Source organism: Coloeus monedula, assembly GCF_965178545.1.
Source record: "Coloeus monedula genome assembly, chromosome: 6".
In the NCBI taxonomy this organism is placed as follows: domain Eukaryota; kingdom Metazoa; phylum Chordata; class Aves; order Passeriformes; family Corvidae; genus Coloeus; species Coloeus monedula.
Genome location: NC_138786.1, coordinates 28,633,153 through 28,661,151, shown reverse-complemented (window position 1 = coordinate 28,661,151; position 27,999 = coordinate 28,633,153). Strand labels below are relative to the sequence as shown.

At 42.3% G+C, this 27,999-nt stretch overlaps 1 protein-coding gene across 2 annotated transcripts; it reads right to left on the bottom strand.

The window, feature by feature from the left end:
- Positions 1-26: 26 nt before the first annotated feature.
- Positions 27-27,929, bottom strand: ZFYVE1 (zinc finger FYVE-type containing 1). Of its 2 annotated transcripts, XM_082284092.1 has the most exons (13): positions 27,559-27,929; positions 26,732-26,955; positions 26,059-26,595; positions 12,400-12,904; positions 9,221-9,435; positions 7,071-7,177; positions 6,157-6,265; positions 5,477-5,574; positions 5,261-5,378; positions 4,751-4,921; positions 3,811-3,991; positions 3,210-3,323; positions 27-2,151 (listed from the first exon to the last, which is right to left on the bottom strand). In XM_082284092.1, exons 3-13 carry the CDS (start codon positions 26,554-26,556, stop codon positions 1,919-1,921), a joined length of 2,349 nt encoding a protein of 782 aa, XP_082140218.1. In that variant the 5' UTR covers positions 26,557-26,595; positions 26,732-26,955; positions 27,559-27,929; the 3' UTR covers positions 27-1,918. The 2 variants fall into 2 exon arrangements, with proteins under 2 accessions (XP_082140218.1, XP_082140217.1); XM_082284091.1 differs by lacking the exon at positions 26,732-26,955.
- Positions 27,930-27,999: the final 70 nt, after the last annotated feature.

Genomic DNA, 27,999 nt, shown 5'->3' with positions numbered 1-27,999 from the left:
TGACAAGAAAAAAAAAATCAGACAAGTTGAAACAGATGCCAAAGATTTTATACAAGGAATGTCATGGCTGCTTTCTCTTTGTGCATTAACATGGTAGTAAAGCTACATGCATAAACAGCACACAAGGCACAGCCTACAAACCAAGAACACACTGCTCACCCATTAAAAAAATAAAGAATACTTTGAAGCACAGAATTATGCCAGATGTACAGAATGTCTTTTAAGAGAGGATTTCTACCTACTCATGCCCTTACTTGGACAACTGTCAGTTTATGGCAGGCTTTTGCTTACAAAAACATAAGACCATCCGCAGTAAACTTGGCCAGTACCGAAGGTGTCCTGGAACATCTTCTAAGTCTACTTCCTTGTGTAGACTGGATGTAGCTGTGAAGGGACAATCACTTTGTGAGCATGTTCTTTCAGAGACAAAGTGAGAACCGCTTGTTACAAGGAAAGTCAGTACGCTTGTTCAGAAGATAAAGTTCTTTATAGCAGTTAATTTAATAATACAGTCTTAAAACAGGGTGTCGGGCACTCATCTACACAAGAGCACATTTAATAAGCTGGGAAAAAATACCACAGTTCCAGGACACTGCATTAAACTCCAGCCACCCCAAGAGGAGGCAACTCTCATGTGGTAAAAGAATTCTTGTCTATGTAAGCCAAGAAGGGAGAATTTTAGGCAGTTTAATCCACAACGGTCTCTTACTTCTTTTAAGTGGAACCACAAATCCACAGTACATGACAATATAAGTTAGGTTAAGTGGTGCTTTTCATAATAAAATCAGTGAATTCATTGCAGTGCTTTCATAAAAGGATGAAGTCCACTGAGTGCCAGTTGCTAGGAGCAAAGAAGAAAGGTTCCCATTTTCCAGGTTGATTTGTAAGTTCATATTATTAGAAGAAAGTAAGTCAAATGTGTGCAGTTTCTATGCAACCATATCTGAGAACACAGAGGCTTCAGAGACTACAGGATCACTTAAAAAGTGGGGGAAAAGGAAAGTCATCACAACCCAAACAACTCAAACTTCATATTTCAGAATTGCCTACAAAACTTGTTCTTTTGTTCTGCTCTGGACAAAACTTTTAACTGTAATGATCTTGCAGAGAAACTTGAAGAAAACCTGAGTACATGAAAATATTGTCAGGGAGAGCAAGACCCTGCTACCTTTTGATCTGGTATTGAAGTTGAAATGGCAAAATCAGAATGCTTTGCCTCGTGCCATAGGATTTGCTTTACCTTTCAGAGCTCTACCAGTCTCTGCCAGGGAGTCTGTGTTAACTTGATACCTCTTGCACTGCAAGACCATTGCTCATATCACAGTTCAAACAAACTTGCTAATTAAACTAGGTTTAATCTTCCATGGCCAGAAGGGCAGCACCTCCAGATGTAGAGTTGGTTGAATTACCAGGTGTAATTCACATATCAACATTGGAGATTCCTGGCAGCACAGAGTCCAAACCTTCCTCACAGGACATCACGATCAGCAAGACATTCCAAAAGAAGAATTAGAAGGCCATAATTCTGATCCAATACAGTAAGGAACAACACCATCCATCATTTGAACTAGGAATACTCAAAGCTTCATTATTCAACCATATTCTTAATATACTAAATTATACATAGTTGAGATTTTTTTTTTTTTTTTTTTTTTTCTGGAATAAAATACATGGGATTTTGGTTTGCTCATTTACAAGGGAGCTCCCTCCCTTTCCCAGTTAATTTGAAATTAAAACCTAGAGGCTGAATGTAAGCTCATTCCCAGTGTTCCAAGATGGATATAACACGAGAGGAGGCCAGAAACTGGAAACATGCACTCTGGCTGCAACAGGTTAGAAGGTGAAAGGGAGACCAGATATTTTCATTTGTAACCCTGAGAACATAAGGAATTGCTAAGATCTGGAGAGCAGCCTGGGGTTAAAGGTCACCAGGCTTTTTATTGCAGTTAAAGCAAACTCGGACTGGGTGATCCCATCCACGAGAGGGAACCGCTCTGCGGTCGTGTGAGCACTCATCACAGAATCCCTGGCCACAGGCCCGACAGTGGTGTTTGGAAAGTTTGATACTGAATTCCTTCCGGCAATTGTGGCAGTGCAGGATTTCATGATCTGGTACCCAGTACGCAGGTCGGGCAGCATCTTTGACCAGACCTAAGGAGGAAGTGAAGTGGGGGGATGAGAAAGAGGGAGAACAAAATAATCCATGAACGTGAGCATGTCAAGAATGTACTCCAGTGGAGGCACTCACACATTGCAAGTCATACCACTGCCATTAAGGGAGAGCTGACCTACTGACAGAATCCAGAGCAACGAGTAGCCATTTAGGGCATTCTACCATTCTCCCACATTCTGCCTCTTTTCAAAGGTAAACTCTTTAATAGTGGCATCTTGCCTTACTCAGACTCTTCTAGAGGTTAAGACACTTGCTTTTCCCTACTTTCAGTTTCAGCTGTGGCCTAAAAAACTACCAAGTCACCAAACCAAATAATCAGAAATCCATGTACTGTCTGAACTGAGAAAGGGATTTATTCTGCCTTTCACTGAGTTGGAGAGAAACACCCGCACAGGTGATGGCCAGACATGCTGTAGGCAATGTGCGCAATGAGTAGGAAGTCACGTCCAACAACAGAAAATTCAAATGTGAAATGTTTGCTGACATACCTGAACTTCCACCCAGCACATGAAAGAGCAGCAGAGGTTTCCTGTACTAAGCTCACCCTTAAAGATCACACTACTGAGTACCTCCCCATCATTACCAACCTGGACAGCTTCAAATTCTCAGCCCTCCCCTCAGAAGTACCAAGTGCCAGCAGTATCCATGAATACACTTAAAAGGCACTCAGCATCTCTGGAAGAAAATCAAACCTGATAAAATGCTTTCTTAATTTGGCCAATCTTTATGGAACTCCAAATGGCAGGTCACTGGAGTGAATGCATCAGGAGAGCGTGAATTACTCACAGCTCGGTGCAGTTTTGCATAATAGGGTGAAAAGAGAAAGTGTGATCTGCAAAAACAACATGCTGAAAACCAAGAAGAAACATCAAGCAGAAGAGGTCCAGAGGGCTGTAGAACTCTCAACCAACAGTAGTATCATAGCAGAGGTGCCAGCCTGTGACACAAACTCTTGAAGTTTAGTAACAAGTTTTGCTCTTTGAAAACAAAAATGCGTTTAGACAAAAAAAATCCATCAGAAGAGAACAGAACTCACCTAAGGGAATGTCCATGGCTGTCACCACCGCTCCAAGTGTGTTTTGCACAGCTTCCCCCACCTTCCTGGCAATAAGTGTCCCCCCTTCCTCATCTGAAGGCAGCTCAGCCACATCTGCATGACACAAGAGTGAAGGGGTCAACACCTAAGTCCACCACCATTTCAGCCTGTAACTGAAAGTTTCAGTTAATTTACATTAACAAAACCAGCAGCAAACCCAAAAGGCAGGTTGGAATCTCTCCTCAGCCTTTATGTCCCCCATCCACAATCTCGGATTGCAGAGTGTTCATTTTATCAATAATGGACAAAATATATAGTCTGCTGTAACATAAGCATCCCTTCTCTGATGTTAGCACCAGACCATCAGCAGTTGCTAGGAAAACAAAATAAAGATACAATTAGAAAATAATTTCGTCAGCAGGTCAGGTATCTAGTAGGGTCATCTTTCCAAAAGGTATTGAGCTCTTCAGCTTCCTTACCAAAACTTTATGGAAGCCCAGCATGTCTACACCCATTGGGAATGGTTGTGATCCAGAAATCAGGAACAAAGACTTCAGGCTATTGCCCAGGGATAGTTCTGTCACAATCAACTCAAGATTACCTAACTGGATGCCCCTGTTGTCATAGCAGTTATCACACACGCGCACTGGTGCTGGTCCCCAGCCTCGCTCAGGCACTGGACGGGTCTTGGAAGAACAGCCATCACAGAAGCCCTCTCCACAGGCCCGGCAGTGATGCTTTGTGTCGTTATCTTTGAAAGGCGTGTTGCACTTCTTACAGCTCTAATCAGAACAACACAGAAAGAAGAACGGTTAGTTTGATCTTCCTTAAGTGAAAAATAGAGAGCAGAAGCCCAGGATGGCAAGTCTCAGACTGAAATTGTGAAAAATACAGTTACACACAAGACTTGGGTGCTATCAGCCCCACAACTTTACCCCAGGGAAGTGATTCAGAATGGTAGGCGTACAGTGGTTAAGCCAATATATTGCTATGATCCCTTCGTTCACAATCACAAACACAGGCACATCACACAGGGCTGAATGATGGACATTTGACCTTTGTGTGGGGTGAGAATTCAGAAGGCAGTTTTCATTGAAGAATCTGTTTCCAGCAAGACACAAGGAATCCTTTCCTAGTCGAACTGTTTGGGCCAGCTTTTTGTACCTGGTATGAAACCAGAGTTTAATCTCTGCACCCATAAAAATAGTACTATCAACTATCTTTAAGATGTTGGTTCTTTGCTTTAAAAAACAAGTTCATGCAAGCCAAGATTTTCTCTGATATTGCAGGGAGAGTAGCTCACAAAGAGCAGGGAGAAACAGTCTCTTTATCAGGGCTGGGCCAAGTCTCTGTTCATACTTTCTCTGGCTAAGTCAAGAATGGGAAGAGGAGAAAGCACTTCAGTTTTCTCAAAGTTGTAGGAGTAGGGATTGCTGCAGTAAAAGAAGAAGCATTTGGAATCTGCAAAGTACTGTATTACTTAAAGAGTAAGGAAAAGGGGTTTTCATTTTGCAAAGCCTTTCTCTGTAGCTGCTATTTACCAGAATCTGAGAGTTGGGTCTCCAGTAAGATGGGGCAATCTGGTCTGTCAACCAGGAGGTCACAGCTTTTGTGGGTCCTAGGCTAAGTTCAGATACTGATTGAGCCATGAAATTCATGCCATCCAACAAACGCTGGGCTGCATTGTTGTTGTCTTTCAGGAATCCATCAGTCTGGAATGAAACAGATATTAATTTGAGAATAAAAAGAGGGAAACCACCTTTTTTTTTTTTAAAGATGCAGATGGCTCTGCAACCCATTGCTCCTGTTAAACTGAAGGGCAAGCAGGAAAAAAAGATTCACCAGCCCTGCTTTGAAAGACAGAAGTAGGTTGGCAACTTAGCCATTTCAAGATAGCCAAAGATGTCTGAAGGCCCTTGCAAAGGCTCTTTCGAACAGCAGGGACCAGCTTAATGAAAGGCAATCTATTTTCTCCATCAATGTCCGAACAACCAAATTAGCATGTGCATGGCTGCACACATACACAAGAACTATCCAGCAAGCAGACTTACCCCTGGCCAGACATGCTCAATTTCTGTCCTCACTACAGTGTTCACAGGATCTTGGTTGCCAAACCAGTACTGCCGGCTGCGATACACCACCCCGCAGTTGGGGCACTCGATCACGTACCTGCACAAGAGGAGGACAGGTTACCTCTCTGGCAAGTCCCAAGCACCAGGCAGTGCAGAGACCACAGAGAGCAGAGAGATCTCAGCTGCAGTACTCACCCTGACCAGGCATACTTGGCAAGGCCCAGCCAAGGGGAATCTGTGGAAGCAGAGGTTTTTGGCACCACGCTGACCTCCATCCCTCGTTCATAACAGGCCTACAACATAAAGACTCAATGTAGTGGGTTGAACCCACATTCTTGGGAATCCAAATCTACATCTGGCTGCTGTTTGTCCACGTAAAGCATATAATTAGCATACAGAGGTCCACAGCAAAGGAGCACTCATCAGAACTCATTTAAAAACAAAGCAAAATCAAACCCACTATCAATGATGGACATCAGGGAAGTATTTCTACATCAATAAAGACCATGATGGTAGCCAAAAATTTTCCTGTCTCCTGCAGACATCCTTCAGAAACATTGGCTAATACCAAGCACTGGGCATAAGCAAATAAGAACAGTAACCATGTCAAATACATAAAAGGTCAGCATTACCCAGGTTAAGAGCACCAAGCTTCACAATTTAGCTAGAAAATGACACATAGCACACAGAGGTGATGAACTCTCCAAGCAAACATACAAGTCAAATAAGGATCAATTTTTCTTGTCAAGGCTATGAGCACCTCTGACATTAAAAAAAAAAAAAAAGAAAGGATTAAAATAGGCACATGCCTGTCATTTACTGGGTCATCCTTTCCTTTATCATTCTTCAGACATTGTCCTTGTATCGCTACTCACCTTGCAAGTGTAGACTCTGTTATCATACTGGTGAGAATATCTGCATCGACTTTTGGATTCATGAGGGACTCCTTCCTTTGCATGGTTCATGCTCTTCTTACAGCCACACCTGAGTATTCAAGAGCAAACCATGAGTTGCTGCTGTTAGACACAGGACAGATGTCAGCAAGATTTCATTTTTACTGCTATCTTGTATTTTTATAGATGTTGGCCCTCAAACCATCTTCACAACTGTACATATGGCAATGACATAATTTATTATTGAAAGGCAGGCTCTTCAGAAGGAACTGTAGCAACTGTTTCACATACAAAGCAGCACCACACAACAGTTCACTGCAGAAAATGCTCGGCATCAGAAAAGAAGCATAACCAGCTACAACATCATGCTGCTATACAGCTCCCAGATTCAGAGCACTGACTGCCATCTACTGCCCTTCCAGGCTCAATCTTTGGGCTCTTTCCAGAGAGCTACCAGCCAAGATCTAATCAAATATGGAACTCCACTTAGACCTACTCACTGAATACAGCCCCACTCCATGATGTATGCTTTAGGATCGTTTATACTGTTTAGGCAGTAAATACGTCAAGAGAAAAACACGGTAGGAAATGTCAGGGGATTTATTTAGACACTCCTTTCTTTCTGCCCTGCTTGCATTTGGGAAAAGATATGGGCAGCACAGGTTTGTAGCCATGCACAAACCATGGGCAAAAACCATGCATCCAGCTGGGATGTGGCAATAGTGGTTGTCCAATTCACATAAGAGTTGGATTTCAAGCTAATTCTTCCTGGAAGTACTAGCTGAGGACAGCTGATATCAGGTGTCAAGATGTCACAGAAACTTTACGTTCTGCGGCTGCAGGTTGAGGCAGCACTATCCCCTAAAAGGATGGAGAAGCATTTCTCATCTACTTACCCACAGCTGAGGCACACAGAGGAGCATGTGAAATATTCATCTGGAAAGAAAGAGCTGTGAGCCATCTGGTCATCGGGGATCTCCCCACTGAACCGGTCACTTAGAGCCTATCAAACAAAAAAGAATGAACTGGAAAGGAATTAAGGGCAATGAAGATATTTTGCAAGAAAAAGCATGAGTTCCTCTACTGGAGGGAGAGGCAGAGAGAGTACACAGCTAACAAATAGTGTCTTACTAGCCTGGAAACCAAAACAAGGATTGGAAACCAACCAAGAAGGCAATCTTGCACTTGTATGGAAGTGACCTGAACACTTGTAAGATACTCTATTTTTCTGCTTTCCTGTCCTCCTGTCCCTACTTTGAAGTTTGTAGTAGAAATGGGTGGTAGAAGATTGCACCTGGATCACTGTGGATCCAATCCCTGCTCAAAATAGCAGGGTTCTTGCTAAAAGGGCTTTGCATTCTGAAAACCTCTGAAAAGAAACTCAGAGGATCATTTCTCATAGTTCATGAGAACACATTTTTTTGCCCCTTGGCTCAAAGTGGCTGCCCTGAGCTTTCCTCCAGCCACTAGAACAACTGCTCTTCTCTGGTGAAATGGCAAAACTGAGACAAAGGGATTTGTACCCTTTCCTAGGAACATCCATTCTCAGATTAAATCAGTCCTTAGCCTTGGCACATTTAACTTTTTAAGTTCTTTCAGGGGTTATGCTAAGGGAGGAAAACAAAAAGCACTGGAACAAAGCAAATGATTACAGCTTTTCTTGATGGAGATCTCTGAAGGCATGAGATCTAGCTGAAACTCTTCCTACAGCTGAGGTTAATATAGTGGCTGCCTGCCTTTCTCTTCCTCCCTCTCCCCTCAAAGGGTTGGGGTGGGTGGAGTGGGTGCATCTGTGCTGTTTAACAAGGGTTGACTGCACATACACACAGACGCGTGTATACCTCTTTCACCACAGCTTCCCTCAGATAAGTCCTCTATTTAAACATTTTATTTCACATAATTTCAAAGAAATTTGCTTTACATTCTCCTGAAAGCTTGACTGATACTGGCCAATGAATTCAAAAGTTAGAGGAAGTGGAGATCTCTAGCAAGTCTTGTGTCCTCAGCAAGTGAAGCAAAAGAAGTTAGTAGTGAAATTTGTAGTTAGTAGTGATCTGAACACAGCAAACACTCTACTGGACATGAATTTAAGTACACCAGCAGCTATATCTGAAACCAGGTTACTTGATTATTGCAATAAAGTCCTAGAAATTAAACTAAAATTAATGATTCCAACTGGTTTTCCTCTTGCTGCCTGTCTGCTCCCTAATGCAAAGAATTGTGTACAGTACATGTCAACCTGACACTTCCCTCTGTGCTTCAGCTACCACTAATGCATAGCAGCCAGAATTATCTGTTCCAACAGCTGTGACTAACACCAGAAAAGACTGCTAACACTACCTTCTTCTGCAGATATGCCCCAGCTCTGCCTGCCCCTCCCCAGTGACAGCTGTGCTCTTTGGGCCAAAGAAAATATGTTGTTAATCAGGTAGTGGTATGTGGAAGCTTGTAGGAAGGACTGCAAATTTAAAGACCCAAAAATCCCTCTGACATCCTAGCAAAGTGAACCATCTAAGAAAATCACTCGCTCTGAAGTAATACATCATTTGGCTTGATCCCATCCCTAGCTACAGCACAACTCCTTCCTCCTTTTTGCCTCCTAGCCCTTGGGTTACACTGTGCAGTGCTAGGTCTTGCCAACTATTGACTCCCTTCAAGTCTCTTGCATTTTCTCCTCTTGTGCTGAGGCCATCTTTAGGAATTTTATAAAAAACACCTTCTAAGGTCTCTCTTTGTAAATCACTGTCATTAAGTGCTTGTCACTCACAGCATCAGTTACTTTTTTCTTCCCAGCTCAGTTTTGTGATTTTGTTCAGTTTGGCTCTTTAACTTTTCTTGACCTTCCATGGTCTTTACCAAAGTGTTTGTTTTAAAGTAAAAAAAACTACCCAGCCTCCCCAGCTGTTAAGACAAAATTATCACTCTCATGGAAGACCTGCATGCAAGTCTGCATCACTGGTTCAGGTGCTCTGCCTTTATGAGCTGCAGCTGAGTTACTAGCAACAGTGGTACAAATAAAGACTGTGACAAACTCTTCTGCACTTACTTTCAGTGCTTTGTAGATAACCCCAGGCTGTCTAGGTGACCGAGTAGTATTGTTCTCCAGCTGCTGCTCCACAGCTCGCCTTAGCCCAGAGAAATCTGTTGGAGGATTGTATGTCCTTGTTCCCTTGTAGTGAATTGAGCTGAAAGCCTCAGGAAAACAGCTTAGCTTCCGAAACCGATCCTGAATGAGCTTCTCAGGAACCTCTGAAGGATGATCTATATATAAGAGTATCAGCAAGTTCATAAACAACTGATTGTTTAAAACAGGACTTTATTGCATAGTACTTTCATATGCAATATAGTTCTAGTTTTCTTAATTAAATCTTCTAATACATCTGGAATGCAGTTATCATTATATTTTAAGACAAGGAAAAGAAACAAACTTTCCAAAAGCAGCCTCTCTTTTGTGATAAACACCTTTAAATTCTAAGACCAAGTTTCTCAGGTAAAACCAGACACATCTAGATTTCGAAACACAGATATCCAGATTAAGGAGCAAATTAGGATATAATACAAGGAAACACAATATCAGCACATCTGTTAGTTCTTCTCACCAGACCATAACTTGGTATAGCTATTCCTAGCACCTGATAAACTGGAGGGCATGAACCTTACATGGGCTGCCTGTTCTCCATGCCAGCCCTGTAACAAGGAAGACCAAGCCTTTATCAACAACTTCTACATGGCAAAGCACTTCAGAACTGGCCACATCAGGTCAGACTCCACAGCGCCAACCACATTCTCCTGCCTGCTTCCAAATACCCGCTGTACATTTCAGAATAAGGCAGGCCCCATCTTCCCTGTCCTAAAACTACATAAACACACTTATCTCAATTATCCATTGAGACAGATGGTTACAGCTTTCTGCATATCCATATGCTAAGAGGTTTCTTTCCTATTCCTATTGTGATGAGAAGTGACCATAAAAATATATTTTTTTAATGACCCTGACTTTGCATACAGGTGCAAAGTGTCCTCATGAGTCACTAAAGGCTGAACTGATGAAACAGTACATGTCAACAACTTTATGAAAGGCTGAATTGCTAATCAGCAAATTGGTATATAAGAAAAGGAACTGCCTTACAGGTAAGGTAAAGGGTATAAAGAAGTTACTCTGATAATAACCAGAAAGAACGTCAAGTTCTTCTACTGCTTTAAAACCTCACTGGTTAGAGAAGCCAAAATGAGAATGTGGGCCAGCACGACTGCTGAGGTATTTATTACACAAGAGATGACTCCTAGATGTTCACAAACAGCAGGACTGAGCCTCAGTCACTGCAGGCCAATTCATTACGGCTCTTCCTTATCAAAACACCAGATCAAATTAAGAAAGGTTTCACCACGCCTTTTGAAATACACAAAAAATGAGAAGAAACTGTACAGCCAAAATAAAAACACGTCTCTTCCATAAGACAGTGTATTTCACTCAGATATACAAATTAAATACACCATTTAAATATGAATAATCCAATATCACATAAGCCAAGTTAAAACTACTGTGAAGAACACTGAAAGTGGTGGGAATAATAGTCTGCAAGTCTGCTCCTTTGGTCTTATCAGATACTTGCACAGAGAAACGTAGCATCAAATCAAGTCATCAGCTCCGTGCCACCACAACCTCAGTCCCAACCTCACATAAGCCTCAGAATGATTTTGGTTCACAGAATTTAAAAAAGTAGAGTGACGTTCATCAGTGTCATAATTCTTGCTCCTCCTAGTTTCTACACAGAAATTTATCTTGGTTTTTTTTGTAACAGCATTCTACATATCCCTGCCAAAATCCCAGGGTACGTCAGTTGGGTTGGGTTTGCATGGTCAGGTTTTGGTAGTGGGGGAGCTACAGGGGTGATTTCTGTGCGATGCTGCTGGAAGCTTCCCCCATGTCTGGCAGAGCCAATGACAGCCAGCTCCAGGATGGATGTGCCATTGGTCAAGGCTGAGCCCATCAGGAATGATAGTAATGCCTCTGTGATAATATATTTAAGAAGGTAAAAAAAAAAATGATGTTCAGATGTAATTGTTGCCAGAGAAAAGTGGGTGTGAGAATACGTGAGAGGAACACCAAGGTCTGTGGAGAAGGAGGAGAAAGAGGAGTTGTTCCAGGTGCTGGAGCTGAGGTTCCCTGGCAGACCATGGTGAAGTGAAGCAGGCTGTCCCCCTGCAGCCCATGGAGAAGCCCACACCAGAACAGATGGATGTCTGAAACAGGGCTGAGAACCCGTAGGAAGCCTGTGCTAGAGCAGCTTCCTGGTAGGGACCTGCGGACCCACAAAGAGAAGGCTTCCTAGTAGGACTTGTGACCCCATAGGGGACCCATGCTGGAGCAGGCTGTGCCTGAAGGGCTGCACCCCATGGAAGAGTGACCCATGTTGCAGCAGTTTATGGAGAACTGCTGCCCGTGAGATAGATTCATGTTGGAGAAGTCCATGGAGAAGTGTCTCCCATGGGAGGGACCCCATACCAGAGCAGGGGAAGGACTCCTCTTCCTGAGCAGCAGCAGGAACAACGTGTGATGAACTACCACAACCCCCATTCCCTGTCTCCCTGTGCGGATGGTGGGGGAGGAGGTAAAGCTGTGAAGGAAAGAGGGATGAGAGAAAGGTGTTTCTAAGATTTATTTTACTTCTCATTACCCTGCTCTGATTTTATCAGTAAAAAAATTCAATTAATATCCCCAAGTCAAGCCAGTTTTGCTCATGATGGTATTTGATGAGTGATCTCTCCCAGACCTCATCTCAACTGATGAAACTTTCATTATATTTTCTCTCTCCTGTCCACTTGTGGAGGGGAGTGATAGAGCAGCTTTGGTGGGTGCCTGGCATCCAGCCAGGGTCAACTCACCACATCAGTTTTCACCTTCATCTGCCATATCACCCATACTCGTGAACTTGTATGATAAACCCTCCCCTGTTCTGCCCTCTGTGCTGGCAGAACTCATGACTATTCAGTGCTGATGTTCAGCTGGCTAAGAGGATTATTCTAGCTGATTTGGAATAGTTAGATCACCATAAGGGAATGCTCTTCTAGTTCCACAGCCTGGTTCGCAGACTGAAACCAGTGAGAGCAAAACCCAAATCACGTTTTTACATGGTAGTAAAGAATGCTGAATATTCAATGCAACCTGATAATTTACAGACAGTGTTTAGCACATTGTTATTCAGTTTCTTATTGCCTACTCACCAGAGCCCAGTAGCTTGGTGTACACAGTCTCATGAAAGATGATGACACCTGGACCCAAAGTTGACAGAGGAACATCTAGGCCACAGCGGGCTGTGGTAGCTTTCAGCTCCTTGGTGAAGTGTTTTAAATAAGCCTCCGAGGCATCACCGAGGAATTTGAAGAGGTCATTGTGGAGCCTGTCAGCACGAGTACGGTAGATGACAAGGTCAGAGATGGCCAGGACCTTCAGCAGCAGCCGTGTTCTCTGGCTCAGGTTCACAGTGGCCCCCAGGAGACCCTCTGTATCAATTACCACCACTCTGCGGACAGGGTCATAGGCTGCCCAGACTCCAACTGTGCATGACTCCTGGGCAGGAGACGTCTTGAAGACTTCCCGGCCATAGAAGAAAGTGTGGTTAAGGGTGTGAGACTTGCCATCCCCTGTGTTCCCAAAGATGGACACTACCTTTAGATGTTGGTCAGGACTGCAGTCCAGTTTCTTAATAAAGTCTTCTTCATTCCTTACCTTCCAAAACAAAAAGAGAAAAATATTGTAACTATGTAATTGGAGTAGACAACACCAAAAACACAGCTGTTTCAGGATTCATAAGATTAGAAATCTTCAGATTTCATCATTAAGTTTCTGAAGCACCAAGAAGTACAAAACAAAATACTAGAATGCAGTTTCGTAAAATGTGCATATTGATGGATTTATATTGTTCCATCATGTAGCTGTTTTGGAAGTGATGCCTCACTGTGATTACTTGTCTAGTCAACTCTAATACCTCACCCCATTGTCTGAGGCAGTCCTTTCAGAGAAGGGGGTACAACACTACTTCCAAGTCTGACAGAACAGCTACCTGGAGCACGGCAGACTTTCTCAGTAGCAACAGTCTCCTGGCAAGCAACCAAATTCAGGCATGAAAGAGGGGATTGCTTTTGCCACTTTAACTTGACTCATCCACAGAGGCTGAACACCTGTTTGGGTAGAAGAATGTCCGCCATGCACTTGGGCTGCATCTATCCACAGCCAGGGGCTCACAGACACAGACTGTCCTATTCCCACTGCTCTCCAGCTGATCAATCCTTCAGCTGGAAAGGGGGAGCAGAGAAGAAGCAGCAAAGTTGTGCACTGAAGTCAGGTGCTTGAAGCAGGTCAAACTGGCTCTCACAGAAGTGCTACAACTACCTCAATGATCCATTTTGTAATTTACTGTATTAAACTTTCATTTTAAAAATAAAACAAAAGAACACACATACAAAACCAAGAAGTAGTGCAGGTAGCTTCTCTTTGGCTTTACAGCTTAAGTGTCAAGCATCATGCTATCTAGGCTAAAGAACAGCACATTTTCTGTTCAGACACTGGAGCAATAAGAGCAGATAAAGTAGCAATGAAATGGGCTAGAGCTCTGTACAAGAGCCTGCCCTGGATTTGTTGCAGAATATGTTCACGGCTTTCACAGGTTTCATGCTTCATGCATTTGTTTCGGCCTTGCTTTTTCATCTTCCAACAGATTTTATTCACATATTATATGATGGGGAAGAATATGACAGAAGGACTTTTTGAGAAAGATTAAATTCACTTCCTTCATCCCAATTCCCTTTTCAAGGAATCCCCATCAACTGAAAGGAGCGGGGCTTCCAGCCCCTCTCACCTGCCTCTCAACTTCTGGAAGCTCTTAGCTATTCTCCTCCTGCAACTACAGTTGGAAGATCTCACAAGCTATGATCCAGAGAGGCAATGAGGTAATAAATGGTTTTTTTGGACAAGTTTATTTTTAGATCAGCAAATTAGTTTAAGGCTCAGCCAGCCCCATTTGCTTTGGTCAAATCAATCAGCAGCATGTAGATTTTGAAGGAAAATAAAAATCAGCCAGTGTGCCAGATTGTGGTTGGGAACAGCATTCACAAAGAAAACCTGTGGGCTGTGAGCTTGCAGTAGCTTCTCACAGACTCAAACTATTCAAGTCAGCCTCATAGCGTAGAAGAAAACAGGAAACAAGAGACATCAAAATGATCTCAACAGAATCTTTCCTGGTGTCTGTGGGAGAACATCAAGATACACTCAAGTTACAGATACACAAGAAAGGGTCTGCTTTTTTGGTAGCTGTGATTACTAGCTTATCATCAGGAAGGTAGCTTAGATGATAGATGCAGTTTTGCAGTTGCAGTTAGTGTCTCTCAAGATGTCTCTGTGGATGAAAGGAACTTACTGGTTCACAGAATAGCTCCTAAAAACATTCACAGATTTGACAATATGAAAATGTTATGTGTACATAAGCAAAAGGGAATATGATAATGTCTTCAAAATATTTTGTTTTTAACTCCCACCTCCCAAACTTCTCACTAAAAAAGTGACAGATCCTTTTTGCCAGAGTCAATGGTTATGTACTCCCTGGGCAACACAAAAAAATATCAGTTTTCAAACAGCTGCTAAAGTATTGGCAGGACAGCTAATGACTAAGGTCTTTTAGCCACCAGTAGTTGTTACTTTGGTAGCAGTTTGGGAGAGCTTGTGGAAGGGGCTGAGTCAGTAATGTCAGAAGACAAAAACGACACTCCCTTCTAAATTATCCCCTTCTAGGCTATTGCAGACAGAACCTTCAATCCTTTCAGGACAGAACTCAGGAGTGATTCAGACAAGCAAGTTACCCAGGAGCACAAGAACACACCAAAGTCTAGCTAGTCCAATGTTGTCTCACAGGACTTGGTAATGAATGAGGAAGAACTTAAGACATGAAATGAGTAAATGTTTCCTAGCACACTTTACCAGTGCTCAGAAGTCAGATGACTGAGAACTTCCTGAGCACTGGTTGCACCTAGATGCTCATAGCTGGTAGAGAACCAGCAGACCTATCCTCCTTTTTAGAACCTAGTCATAATTTTGGACCCTGAAACAGCCTTACAACAAATTCCATGTAGGGGGAGAAGCGACAAAACCAAAAACAAGCCAAGATGACCAAAAGAAGCCCTTCCCTTTGAAACTGAATATGCTTGTAAGTCATAGGGTGCTCCTTGTTCTTGTGCGCTAGTAGACATTAACCAATGCTGAGTACAGGAATGATACTCTCTAAGAACCATCCGTAACAATCCCCATATCAGTAGTCAAATTTACTTCTCTTGAGCAAGTTCCCTCAAGACATTTGAAGTCAGAGTGGGTGCATTAAATGTCAAAGTACTAACCCCACTTCTTTGTTTTGCTTCTCATCTCTAAAGAAATTGATATGGTTCCACCTTCTGTTGCATGTGCAAAGGACTCATGTTTCCATACCATGTCCACTTCTGCATTGCCCAAGAGTTCCAGATCTCTGACATTCACAGCAGAGGGTAAATACAAAACCAACCTTTTGTTGCACAACAATGCAAATTAAGAATGAAAACTGTATGTCTAACCCAAGACAAGAGTTGTATCTCTTGAGCGCCTTCTTAACTTTGCCATTTCTAGTATCAGAGACTCATTTACACTTTTGTTATAGCTCTTAGGAGACTCTCTTCTAAAAAGAACAGTTTTTACTCCATCATATGTTAGAATGCTGGTTAGCTTTCTTTTAAAGTTTTAACTAGGTTGCTCTTAGCAGCTGTCATCCAGCTCCCCATGCAGTCCCTTCACCCAAGTTCAGCTGAACTGGAGGTGAAGGTCTTCAGTGGGAAAAAACAGAGAACTTGACAGCTAAAGTCTTCTATAAGGCAGGCACAAAAACGCATACATACTGCGGTGGAGCACATTTGGAACTGAGATCTCTTTATCACCTATACTTGGAAATCCATTGTACCTAACATAAGTTTTCTAAATCTGACCCTTAAGTAGAATTGTTTAGAAACAGAACTCCTAAAATGAAACAAGAACTGCTGAACAAGAGAACTCTTCTTAGGAATGGCTAAAATTACGTTTCTACCTATGAACCTCTTGGTAACAATGTTATTTAAAAAGTGTTAGAAAGCTACAAAAGTTAAAAAAATCTGTAAAATAGAACAGAGTTTCAAATGACCTGTTACTCATATAACTTTAAATCTGCCTCCAGCAAAACAAACACATTAAGAGAATCAGACATTTTTACCACAGTTTTCTCCTTTTAAGACTCTTTACGAATCCTTTAGGGGTTGCTAATACTCATGGAAGTGGTGCACAAAGCCAGAGCTGTGCCACAACGCACAGTAGCTCAAAACAAGAATCAAGAATGCTTGGCATAGTATTCGTCAGAGCGTCTTCATTTGCTAGTCTTACACTGTCATTTTGACTTATGTTGGTACTTTTGTTGTTGTGTTTTGAAGTCTTACCCGTTGCTTGACCTGGTTTTAAAGAGTATATTTAATAACAAAAATATATTTTCTGCAATTAAGAAAGAGACCATCATATAAATAATTAAATTTCTGAGTCAAGGGTTATCAGGCATAGGAACAGGCAGCCCAGTGAAGTGGTGGAGTTACCATCCCTGAAGGTATTTAAAAGACACGTAGGTGTGGTGCTTAGGGACACAGTTTAGTGGTTGACTTGGCAGTGCTGAGTTAACAGCTGGACTTGATGATCTCAAAGTTCTTTTCCAATTTAAATGAGTCTATGATTAGACAACCAGCACAAGACAGTATCCTCTGACACACAACAACTAAGTCAATAAGAATGATAGAAATTTAACACCCTTCTCAATGAATGGAAATGTAAGGTACAAGATTCCTAACAGCACATCCAAATGTATACCAGCATAAAATTACAAACATCTGAGACAAATCAGTACAAGCAGTCAAAGCAATCAAGTGGAAAAAAAATATATTTACCTTAAAGCATTACTTAACACTGGCAATACAAGTAATGCTGCTCACAGTTCAGAAAATATTTTTAAAAGATAATGCTTACAAGAATTCAAACACCTTAAATCAGAAGGAGAAATAGCAAAGCAAGCTAAAAGAACATCTGCAATCTTTTAAGCAGTCCTGAACTTCTAAAACAAAACAGACAATATTAGGTAATTGATCTCAAGGACAGAGTATCACATCAATCGCTAAACCTGGAAACAGAACGGATCTGTCAGATCTGCCCAATGCAGACCAGTTCTTTAAAACACTGCTTCTAAATCTGTGTTTTAACTCTAAAAAACTGAGCTCCTATCCAGAGATAGATTCAGAAAAAAGTGATTGGGTGCATGTCTAAAGCCCCAGCTCCTACCTTTAGGTCATTAAATCACAATTTCAGTGTACATTGAAAATAAGAGAGAAATCTATAAAGCAGATTTCTTCCTTTAACCACAGCCAGTTAGACTAACATGAGAAGAATAAGCTCTACCACAGCACAGTGTCACCACCAAAATTCGCATCTCTGCAGGGCTCCTCACAATCACTCCTGAAAAGGCAGTGCATGAATGCAAAGAAGCATAACTGGCTTACCCCCGTAACTCAAGTGCAACAGGCTACTAAAAATGCAACTGGAAATTACCTGCTTTTGCCCCAAAAGAAATTTTTGTTGATATCAACACTTGATAACAAGTGTTTCTTGTTATCAAGTGACAAAAAAGATAGCTCCCTCTGAGGAAGAGAAACTCTGCTATGAAACACATGACATCAACAGAGCTGTGAGACAGGCTCTAAACCACAGTAATTCAAACCTTGTTTCCTCTAAGATCTTAGGCTAATACAGGTTGAAAGTGACCTCAGGAGGTCATTATTTCCTCTGACTTTTAGAGTCTTCCAAACAAGAGAGAAGATTTTGATCATAAGCAGGTGTTCAAGAAGAATCAAGGCTGACTTTTAAGTACAAGCGTCTCTAGTTTTCTACCTTAGGTTGTCTCCTATACCTTTTCTTCTTCATGACTTTCCATGGAAAATATAATTTATGCCGTTACTCAAGTCTTCCACATATAACTTAAAATTAATAATCTAATTACACCAATTTGATACAGAAATAAGTGCCTCTAAAAGATAAATTTCCTAAAAGTTTGACGAAAATAGACAACAGAGTAGAAAAGAAAGACTCTAATAACCTTACTGAGGAAAGAGCATGTCTTATGTCTACTCCCTGGAGCCTCCAACACAGTAGTAAGCTGAGCAGTCATACCCATACGTGCTAGCCAGCAAGCATGCTGCCTGGTGCATGACAACACACATACTGCTTCTTACTCAGAAGACAGAAAATGTGGACAAGCATTGGATAATGAGAAGAAGACACCTCAGAAATTAGACTTCATTAATTCTATTGGTTAAAGCGTTACTTGTTACTATGTAAATGTTTTACAGTAGCCTGAGAAAGTTTCTGCAAAGGGCTGTGTCAACAGATTAGTTTAATAAAATTGTGTATGTCACACCAGTAGTTACAATCTGGCACTCAGAAGTAAGTTATTGATCCAGAGAATACTTAAATACATTAATCATTATTGTCCTCAGTGATCTCCTAGCCTTCAGCCAAGCTGACAGTGGACATCAGTATTTTCAGGACTGGAGTTCTACAAAGCCTCAAGCCAAAATTGAAGGACCTGACACCAGATGCAGGGAGGGGAAAATAAAGGAGGGGACAGGCATGTCTAAGGTTAGATTCTGACATTGCTCCTCAGCTTCAGCTGGTTTTGATCTTATTCCTCCTGGCTCAAGCAAATAAAAGCATTTGTATTAGGGGTGTTTCCTAACCTGAAGGGTTTTTTCCTATTTATTTGTCTTCAGTGCAGTACCACCTATGGGTTCTGTTGAGATTTGTTATTAGCCACAGTACATACCCATGGACAATACTGTCCCTGAACTGAGTATGTTTTTCAGACCAAAATTATCCTGTTCCTTTCTACAGCTCTGGCATAGGAATTCAGGTTCAATATTTCATGGGTTTGTATGGAGCTTAACAGCACAAGTCTCAATAGGACTTACACCATGTCTATCTATTACAGAACTCTTTCAGAGGCAAAGACAGAAGAGTTAAATCCTGCTTAACAGCCCGACCCAAAGAGATCCTATTTCAAACGTTTTAAGACAGCAGTAGAAAAAAATTAAGGTGATTGGAAGTAATCCAACTTGACTGGACTCTCCCTAACCCAAGAGGGAACACTGACTGAAATATTGCTATTATCAATAGCAAGTTAACCTTGTAGACAAGTGAGTTAAGTTATATCAAACTTCTGAAAGCAGAAATAAGACTACGAAGTCCACTAAACTGTTAGCTTGCTGAAAAACTATTTTTGCAAGAACTGAAAACTGAAAACTAGTAAAGATTTTGAAGTAAATGCAACTGCTGAAAAAAAACACTAACGTAATAGTATCATCTAACTCTAAAAGAGAACAGTAAACAGTGATGCAGAAATCATGATTTTGCATCCTAAATACCTTTCAAGTTCCTGTAGATGTTAATTTGGCCACAGCACTACCAATTAACACCCCAAAGTCACAGCTATAGCAGCAGAGACCACATCCACGTGAAGAGACTTGCCCAGAAGACAGCAAGTCAAGGAGCAAGTTCACGCTGTCTTCCTAAATACTAAGAGTAACTAGATTACCTGTGTGGACACTACCTATACCACTGTCCTTGCTAAGAGGGGCATTTACAAATTTACTTGTACAACAGTTGCATTCTTCCTAGAAAACAATTACTCTGGTTATTTTCCCAATTCCAGGGTGTTTTGACAGGCAGGCCAAAGGACTCAATCGTCTGCCTTTATGTGATCCTACAGCAAAGGTTTAACAGCCCAGATAAAAAAGCCAAAAGCATGTGCTGCAGTGACATCTGCCTCCCAGTGACTGCTGCAGAAAAGAGAAAGTGGAGGCAATGGAAAGGACAGAAGGACTAGAAGACAGCCAGCTGATTTTTCTTTCTTGAATGTACCCCAAAGCACTCACATCCCATTCCTACTGGCAGCATCCAAGAGACCAAAAGGATTCACTGGAAAAGTGCAAAGAGGGGTACAGCAGGGGAACCACTAAAACACCCCATCTACCCCCACCCAAGACTATTTAGTTCAGAAAAGGAACTAAGTTCAGGAAACTAAGTTCAGTTTCATTCATTTCTTGAATGAAGTGTGGGTAATTCCAGAGTGGCTTGCTACCAGGCTCTCTCACCTGTGACATGCTCTCTTCTTTCCACACCTGCACTCATGTCAGCATATGGACAAAAGAGACAGGAAGGAAGCAAAATATTTCACTTTAATTAATGACCAAGAGTACTGCATCATGAAGAAGGTGCAAGACTGATTCCAGGGAAAAGCACTATTTATAAGTGGCTATGTTAAAAATTAACTAAGAGTCAGCCTGAGACTGTCAAAGGATCTGTGTGTTTGTTAAATGGATGGCTCTCTCTCCTACCTTCTAAAAATACTCTTCAAAATACTGATATATGTCCAGCAGAAGAAGGAACACTCCTAACCAGCAATTGCTAAATAGTTTCTCTACTATGTTATTCCAAGGACAGAAAAACAGTGCACTTAAATGTAGGTGAACTGATAACAGACTGGGATGGGAGGAATACTGAAAAATAACAAAGTAATAAGAGAAAAATTCCTAGAGTGTAGGACAGTAAACTCCCAAAAATACTTTGGCAAGAAAACCTCTCTAAAGCACAAAGGGGAGGAAAACCTCATCTATAGCACATCAACAGTACCAAGGGACAGAAATTACATATCCTGATCCAACAGATCACATTAGCCTAGAAAACTCAGATCCTTCAACATTTTTCTTCCTCCTTTATATCCATGGCAAATATACTAGCTGTGACTCCTTACGTTACAGGATATGGACTACATTTCCCAGAAATTTACAGCTGATTGTGCTACCCTAAAGCACAAAAAAAACCCCAAAAAAACCACAAACTACCAAAAGTACATTCCCCCAACAGCAAATCAAGCAAGAGTGTCACAAGAACTAGCACTATTTGCTAGACAAACGCAAGCAATCAGACTTAAGAGATCATGACTTTCTTTCATAAGAGAACATGTTAGCTCCCATTAACTGACAAAGAATACTTGACAAGAACAATCATTCCTAGAGACTCCATTCTGTCATCCCTAGACTTCATCCAGGCTCAAATCAGTAGATAATAAGGAAAAATCACAGTACTTCCATCGGGTTTACAGCAGGAGTGAGAAAAGCAAAGCAGCTAGCAACCCTGCAGAGTTATCACTATATGTATGTGTAACTTTTTAACAGGAGGCGATAGAGGAGGACACATGGATATTATGCTCTTAGCAACAGCTTATTTAATGATTGTACAAAATGGTCTGCATTTAAATAAGGGCTATGGGTCCTTTTGCATTACCTTAACTGATTGCAAAGCAGTACACAGATCCTGTTCATACTTGCTGAGGGGAAGACCTTACTCCTTTAGGCGTCTAGACCTGCTAGAAGGAATAGAAAAAGCCTCAAGGAATGGGGCTGTACTTAGAAAGTTGAGATATCTAATGGCACAACAAAAAGACACTGCAAACTGAAGAAAGGGAGCTCTTATGGGTATCTCAGGGGAGACATAGCAATGAATGTATGCTCCTTCTCCTTCATAAAATTACACAGCTGGGGAAATTATTTTTGTGACTAGCTAGAGGGAAATTTTTCTTTCCTTCTAGTCTCCTTAGTAAGTCAGGATACAACATCAGTACCTTTTATTTTTCTTTGCAACCCACAGATTGGATAATGCCTTGTGACAGAGCTAGTTTCTGGTCAAAGATGAGCAAACTCTAAGGCAGATTATTAATAACCAAGTATGTCCTCTATCTTCTGGAGTCAATGAAAGACTGTTTCTACTTCTATTAAGCATATGTGCCAAGTCCTTAATTAGGGCTTTGGACAAAGTGCTATCATAGGAGCCATTAGTGACACTACAACCAAGTTCTGATCTTGTAAGAACTCCCAACATCTGTTCCCCAAGATAAAAATACCAAGCTGTTGTTATGCATTGTGAAGCATTCAGCCCCGCCTCAGAAGTAGTAATAAAGCTCATTGTACAACAGATGCGTAACTCTGCTTTATGCTAAAGAGCTCTTTTGCAAGCATGCATCATAAAGACAAAGCAAAAATGGAAACTGTTCCAGAAACTGCATAAATATAAGTACAAGATACAAAGACAGATCCAGGTGAGTTGAAAAGTTCATAGGACAGTAAGACAGCCTCAGGATTTGAAACAAGTATCACAACCTGAGTCATGTTTTTATTGTTGTATTTCACTGTGTTTTTCTTAATAGATACACAAATACCAGTTAAAAAAACCCAATTAATTGATTCTGTGACTTCTTATGGGAAGTGCCTCCTGTGTGCAAGGGGCAGCACTAGTGACAACACAATGATGCCTCTTTGAGAATCCAGGAAGTTAGAAGTAAGAAAGGAAAGCTGACATTTCAGCAGAGCAGATCAGGAGATTCAGTTGAGGGACTTACACATATAAAAAGAGAAGGCACACAGTTTGAGTCTAACAAGGCAAAGAGGAGATGTGGAAGATGTAAAGAGTGCAGTGACAAGACCACAGTGATTTACTGAGGAAGTAATCTCCACAATATCATTCTCAGATGAGCAAGGAAGATAGACTATGTAGGAGCCAATTAACAAACAGATGCTGCAGTTATCAAGAACAATTTGATTGAAGCCTCAGCTTTAGATATCCAACAGATAAGGCCAAAAGTTTAATACTGTGTAAAGAGAAACTGCAAAACAGAGCTTGAGAAAGAGAGCCTAGAATGGGGTTTAAACTGCAGGTGATGCTAGTTTGTAAAACAGTCAAGGTTTGTTTACTGATAGAAGTCAGTAAGGTCTTATGAGATGCAACAAGTCCCGGAAAAACAAAAAAAAAATTCATCATGTAGGTCAAGATGCCTGGGGACTAACTCACAAGAGTTGCACAGCATTGCACTGTGTGGTGTGAGACAGCTGGGGCTGGACTCCATGAGGAACAACCTCCCTCTCTGTTCTTCCACAGACTTGAAGTGCAAACTTGGATTTACCCTTTAAGGACATTTTTTAACGTGAGATAGCCATCTCTTTTTGAGGCGCTCAGATATAGTGCTGTTACGATGAGCATCACAGAGAAGCTTGTATTTCACAGATACAAACTTTAGCTACCATCAGTTTTCTACAAACAAGCAGTGGTTTAAAATGGGACCTTTTCTGTCCATGTGGATTTGAACAAGCACAAGAAGTCCTCAGCTTTCTGAGCTTATGGTTATGCCTGCAAAGCACAAAAAGCTTTGAGCAGGCCAGCACATCTGTGCAACACAGCACAAAGACAATTATGCAGATCTCAGAATTATCATAGCTGTATCTGTGTAGTGCTGAGCCCAAACTGAGAATTTCCACCTCTCCCCTGAACCAATTTGCTCAGGCACAGCTCCTTATGGATTAATCCACATTGCTTCTGGATCTAGAACGAGAACAGTCATTTGCTTATACACTATAAATGTTCTTCAGTTTTAGAGCTACCACTTCCAAGAAGCCAACAGGAACAGTGAGATGAAACATAACCACTTGAGCTTAACAACTCCAGGTTCCAAAAGAAACTAAAAACCAAATCTTTTGGCCCTGTGTCCCCATCTCATTGATCCACTTTCAAGTTAGATGTTTGTAAATAAATATACATCAGTGATTGCCTCGATCCATCATCTCCTGTTCAGCAGCATAAGTAGTTCCATCTAACTGCAGGGGGAATGGGGGGGGGGGGGGGAAAGGTGTAGCTTTTAACATCTGTAATTTTGTAGCTTTTAACATTGCTATGGCAGAATCTACCATTGATAGGAAATCAGCAGTTTCCTCTTATTTCCCAACTAATGCAACAATTTTCAAGTTCCAAAGGTTATTAAACACTTAAAGATAGCTGAACCAGATAATTCCGTTAAATTCTTATCCTGTCTGCTCAAGCTTAAAAAGCCACACACCCTCAAATTCTGCACCTCCATATTTCAAGTTTTTGGCATTTTTGGACAAAAAGTTGGTTTAAATAAAGAATATTCTAATGATTACTCCTCAAGCAATGAAAAGCACAAAATAAAAAGCTGATGATCACTCTCCTATAGCAAAATAGGCTCCTCAGTATTAACAAGAGCAAAAGATGACTACTTAGCTCTGAAGACATCTTCTGTGGCATCTAACAGGCCTTTTGAAATAAAGGTCCTCATGTCCACTAGCAGAATTATCACTATAATAGCAAGCACTCTTTAAATTCCAGCTGCCAGAAAATAATTTAATTGAAATCTCTCAGACTGCTTTGACACTGGCTGTGAGATGTCACATATATATTCGGCTGTGAGAGAGAGAATACCACTCCAGATGGAAGAACTCTGATTCAACATCTTGATAGTGAAATAAGATCATTTTTGGAGAGCTTTTTCAACCCAACCCTGTTCTGACCAATTTGCTATGATCTGATAAAGGACCACTGCTGCCTCAATAAGGAAGTTGGCTTTATGGCCCATGACATTTAAATAGCAAATGCACTTGGCTTGCAGGAGGCAGCCAAAGGTCTACCTCAATAAGGCTTACAGATTCATGAGTATAAATATAACTTAAACCAGTACAACCACACACAGACACAGTTCCTGAGCAGCTTTCCAGGACAGCCCTATTCCAAGGCATTTCAGAGCCTGCTCTAGTAGCTAAAGGATTATTGAAAAGTCTGTATCTTAAAGTAATAGTTGCATCTGTCACACACTACAAGGAAATGAGTGTGTGCTTAGAGCTTGAAGGCATACAACCTTAGGACTGCTACAACACCTGAAACTCAAGCACCCAGTTTACAGTCACTGCTGTCCTGCATAGTGTGTTCTCTATGTCAGTGCACCATGAGGACTGTTATCCTTTCCTCCCTTTCTCCTTCAAAAGCCATGAGACTTTAGCAATCAGTACACCTGAACTGACAAAAATATGACCCAAGCATTTTGAGACTATCCTATATTACAGTTTAATTACTGTGTACATACACATATATGTATGTACGCACACTTCTATAGTATAGAATAGATATGAGATACTTAAGTCACATTTTCTTGTGATGCATGACAGGCACGTTGACTGTTACTATCATGGATACAAATAACTATCAAAAATAAAAATATCATCACAATTATTTTTAATGATGGTAGCTTGAGTATGATAAATTAGAGCAACCAGATACTGAGTCTCAAGGTGACTACAAATTTTCTTTCAGTCTCCTGAACGAGGTTTAACAGCAAGGATGCAAACTGCAAGTCAAAAAACAAAGTTCAATTTTTAGTTGTGTAATTAATATGCTATGTGGCTTTCACACATTTTGCCTTGTACAGTGCTTACCAAATGTAAGGGCCAACAGAAGAGTTCTATAACTGCATATCTTGAATGCTAGACTTTCTAAAATAGGGCCTCCTGAGAGGCTATTCTTGTCAACTAGTTCCTATCATTTTTATCAGCAGGCCTACCCCAGTGGCAATTCCCCCTCTTTCACCAAAAGGCTAACATCTAAAAATATTTGTGACAAGCAATATAGCTTAACCATGGTGTCTGCAGGACTTGGATGGAACATTTTGGACACTTATTTCTATTTTGTCCTACTCCTAAAAACCAGATGGATTTACTGATGCTAAATGGTAGCAATGGGCTGTAGTCTTGCATTAGCACTATTTGGTACAGTCAAACACCCTCTCCTAGTCATACAGCAGGAAATTGTCTGCCAGCTGTATCCCATTTGCAGGATACCTACTGCAATACAATGTATTCAATTTTGTTCAGGAACCTTGCTGGCTCACAACAAACCACAACAGTTCTTACCTGAATCTCCTCAGTTTCATCGACCAAGAGGAAACTCACAACCTTCTCTGTCATCTTCCTTCTCTTGGTCTCCTCATCCATCCCCTCCTCCTCTTCCTGCTCTTGGGCTTTGCCGGCATGGTACACAGTGACAGGGTGCTTCCTTCTGTTCCCCCCAGCATGTGTTCTCTTCTGACACTCCACACAGAGGTTGATTTTGCACACCTGGCACCTCACTGCTGCTATCTGCCTTGAGCCCGTCATACTGGCATGCATTATGTTCCCATTGGCACCTTTGCAGGAGTCACAGTACGGGACGTGGCCGGGTCTTATACGGGTCCGTTCATGATTCCGCAACCTTTCTGGCTGATGCAGCTCTTCTTCACAACGCTGGCACTGTAGGCTTCTGCACTCATCACACTCAAAGATTGCTTCATCTGTCCCACTGCAAACATAGCTTTCCTGGCACAGGAGTGTTGTGTTCTGTCCTTTCTCCACAGTTTGCGTATGGGCACTCATCTTCAGATTTCTTTAAAGCAATGTTTTTCCTTCCTGTTTCTGTTTCAAACAATGAAATGTATAGAAGTCAGTTGCAAATTTAGTATTTTCACAACAGAAAGAAACACAAGAGGAATGCTGTCTGTACTTGATTTAAAATAATTAATATATGTTTCTGTAAGATTCATACACTGACCTGCCTCACAGGAAGAGTGCTGTTAAGTGCTAATTAAGTTTTCTTTCTCCAAAATAAACTTAGACAACGTGGCTGGTTTCATGTACTATTATACCCAAATGCTGGTATACATTCTTTCTCTCTTTAGCTGTTTAATGTACTTTCAGTGATGAGGAAAAAAAACCCAGCCTGCTGTACTTCAGCAGATACAGCAAGTATTTCCCTGAAGATGAGAACGGAGACAGCTGGTGACAGAGAGACAAAAAAGGCATCAGAAACGCACAACTGCATATACATGTACACACACACACACAAAAGGACCGTGTCAAGACTAGAAAATTCTCTGCTTTCACTCCACAGCTAAGCTCCTCCTTCAGAGAGTTCACAGTATTTATTTGCTGGGAATTTCCTGATGTGCTTCGCCAGATAAACAAAAATCCGCTCTCTTTGTACGCTCCTTCTAATAACACTGGAAGACGATCGCTACCGCAGTCAGGCTGACAGACGACGGACTTTTTCCCCTCTCCCTCTGCACCCCAAGTTGCCAGAGCAGAGCCCCAAGACCAGCGCCCGCTGAGGGCAGCCTGCGCACCCCGCCGCCGCCTTTGTTTCGACCGCTGCCTCCGGGCCGCCTCCCCTGCTCCCAGCCAGCGCGGAGACCCTCTCGCTCCAGGATGACCCTCGGCGCCCCCTCTCCCCGCCAGTCCCGCGGCCCCGGGCGGGCGCTGCCCCGCAGCAGCCGCACTTGTGGCTCGGCCGCCCGCGGCGGCTGCAGGCGGACCCCGCGACCCGCCCGCGGTTACGTAACGGCGGTGCCGGCCGGCGCCTCCCCCCGCGCCCGCACCTACCTGGGGCTGTGCCCGCCGCTGCGCCGGCCGGGAAGGGGGAAGCCCCCGGGTTCCTCCCGCCGAGCGGCGGCAGCGGGCGGGAGCCGCGGCGGGGCCGGGAACAAAGGCGGCGCGGCACGGGGCGCCGCTAGCCAGGCTATTGTTTACAAACCGGCGGCCACCTTTCTTCCCCTTCCTCCCGCCGGCAGCCGGTGACTAAGGACTCGGGACCCGGCCGCGGCTTCCTCCTCCCCCCGGTCCCCTCCGCGCCTGGGGGGGGGTGTCCCGGCTCTCCTCCCCCAGGGGCCGACCATGCAGTCGGGGCGCCCGGGGGAACTGAGTAGGGCAGGGCCGGCCAGGACCCGCGCCCCCTCCGCCCGCTCCCCTCGTTGTCAGCCGGGATCAGCTGATCGCGGGGAACTTCGGGGTTATTTTCTCACCGCGGAGACGGGAAGGCGGCGA

Bases quoted from the DNA above. Each gene is read 5' to 3' on its own strand.
- ZFYVE1 (XM_082284092.1), bottom strand. From the start codon at position 26,556: ATGAGTGCCCATACGCAAACTGTGGAGAAAGGACAGAACACAACACTC. The intron at 5,379-5,476 runs GTGAGTACTGCA...CCTCTTGTGCAG, and splicing joins GCCAAGTATGCCTGGTCAGG to GTACGTGATCGAGTGCCCCA. The intron at 3,324-3,810 runs GTAATCTTGAGT...TGTGTCATGCAG, and splicing joins CAACAGGGGCATCCAGTTAG to ATGTGGCTGAGCTGCCTTCA.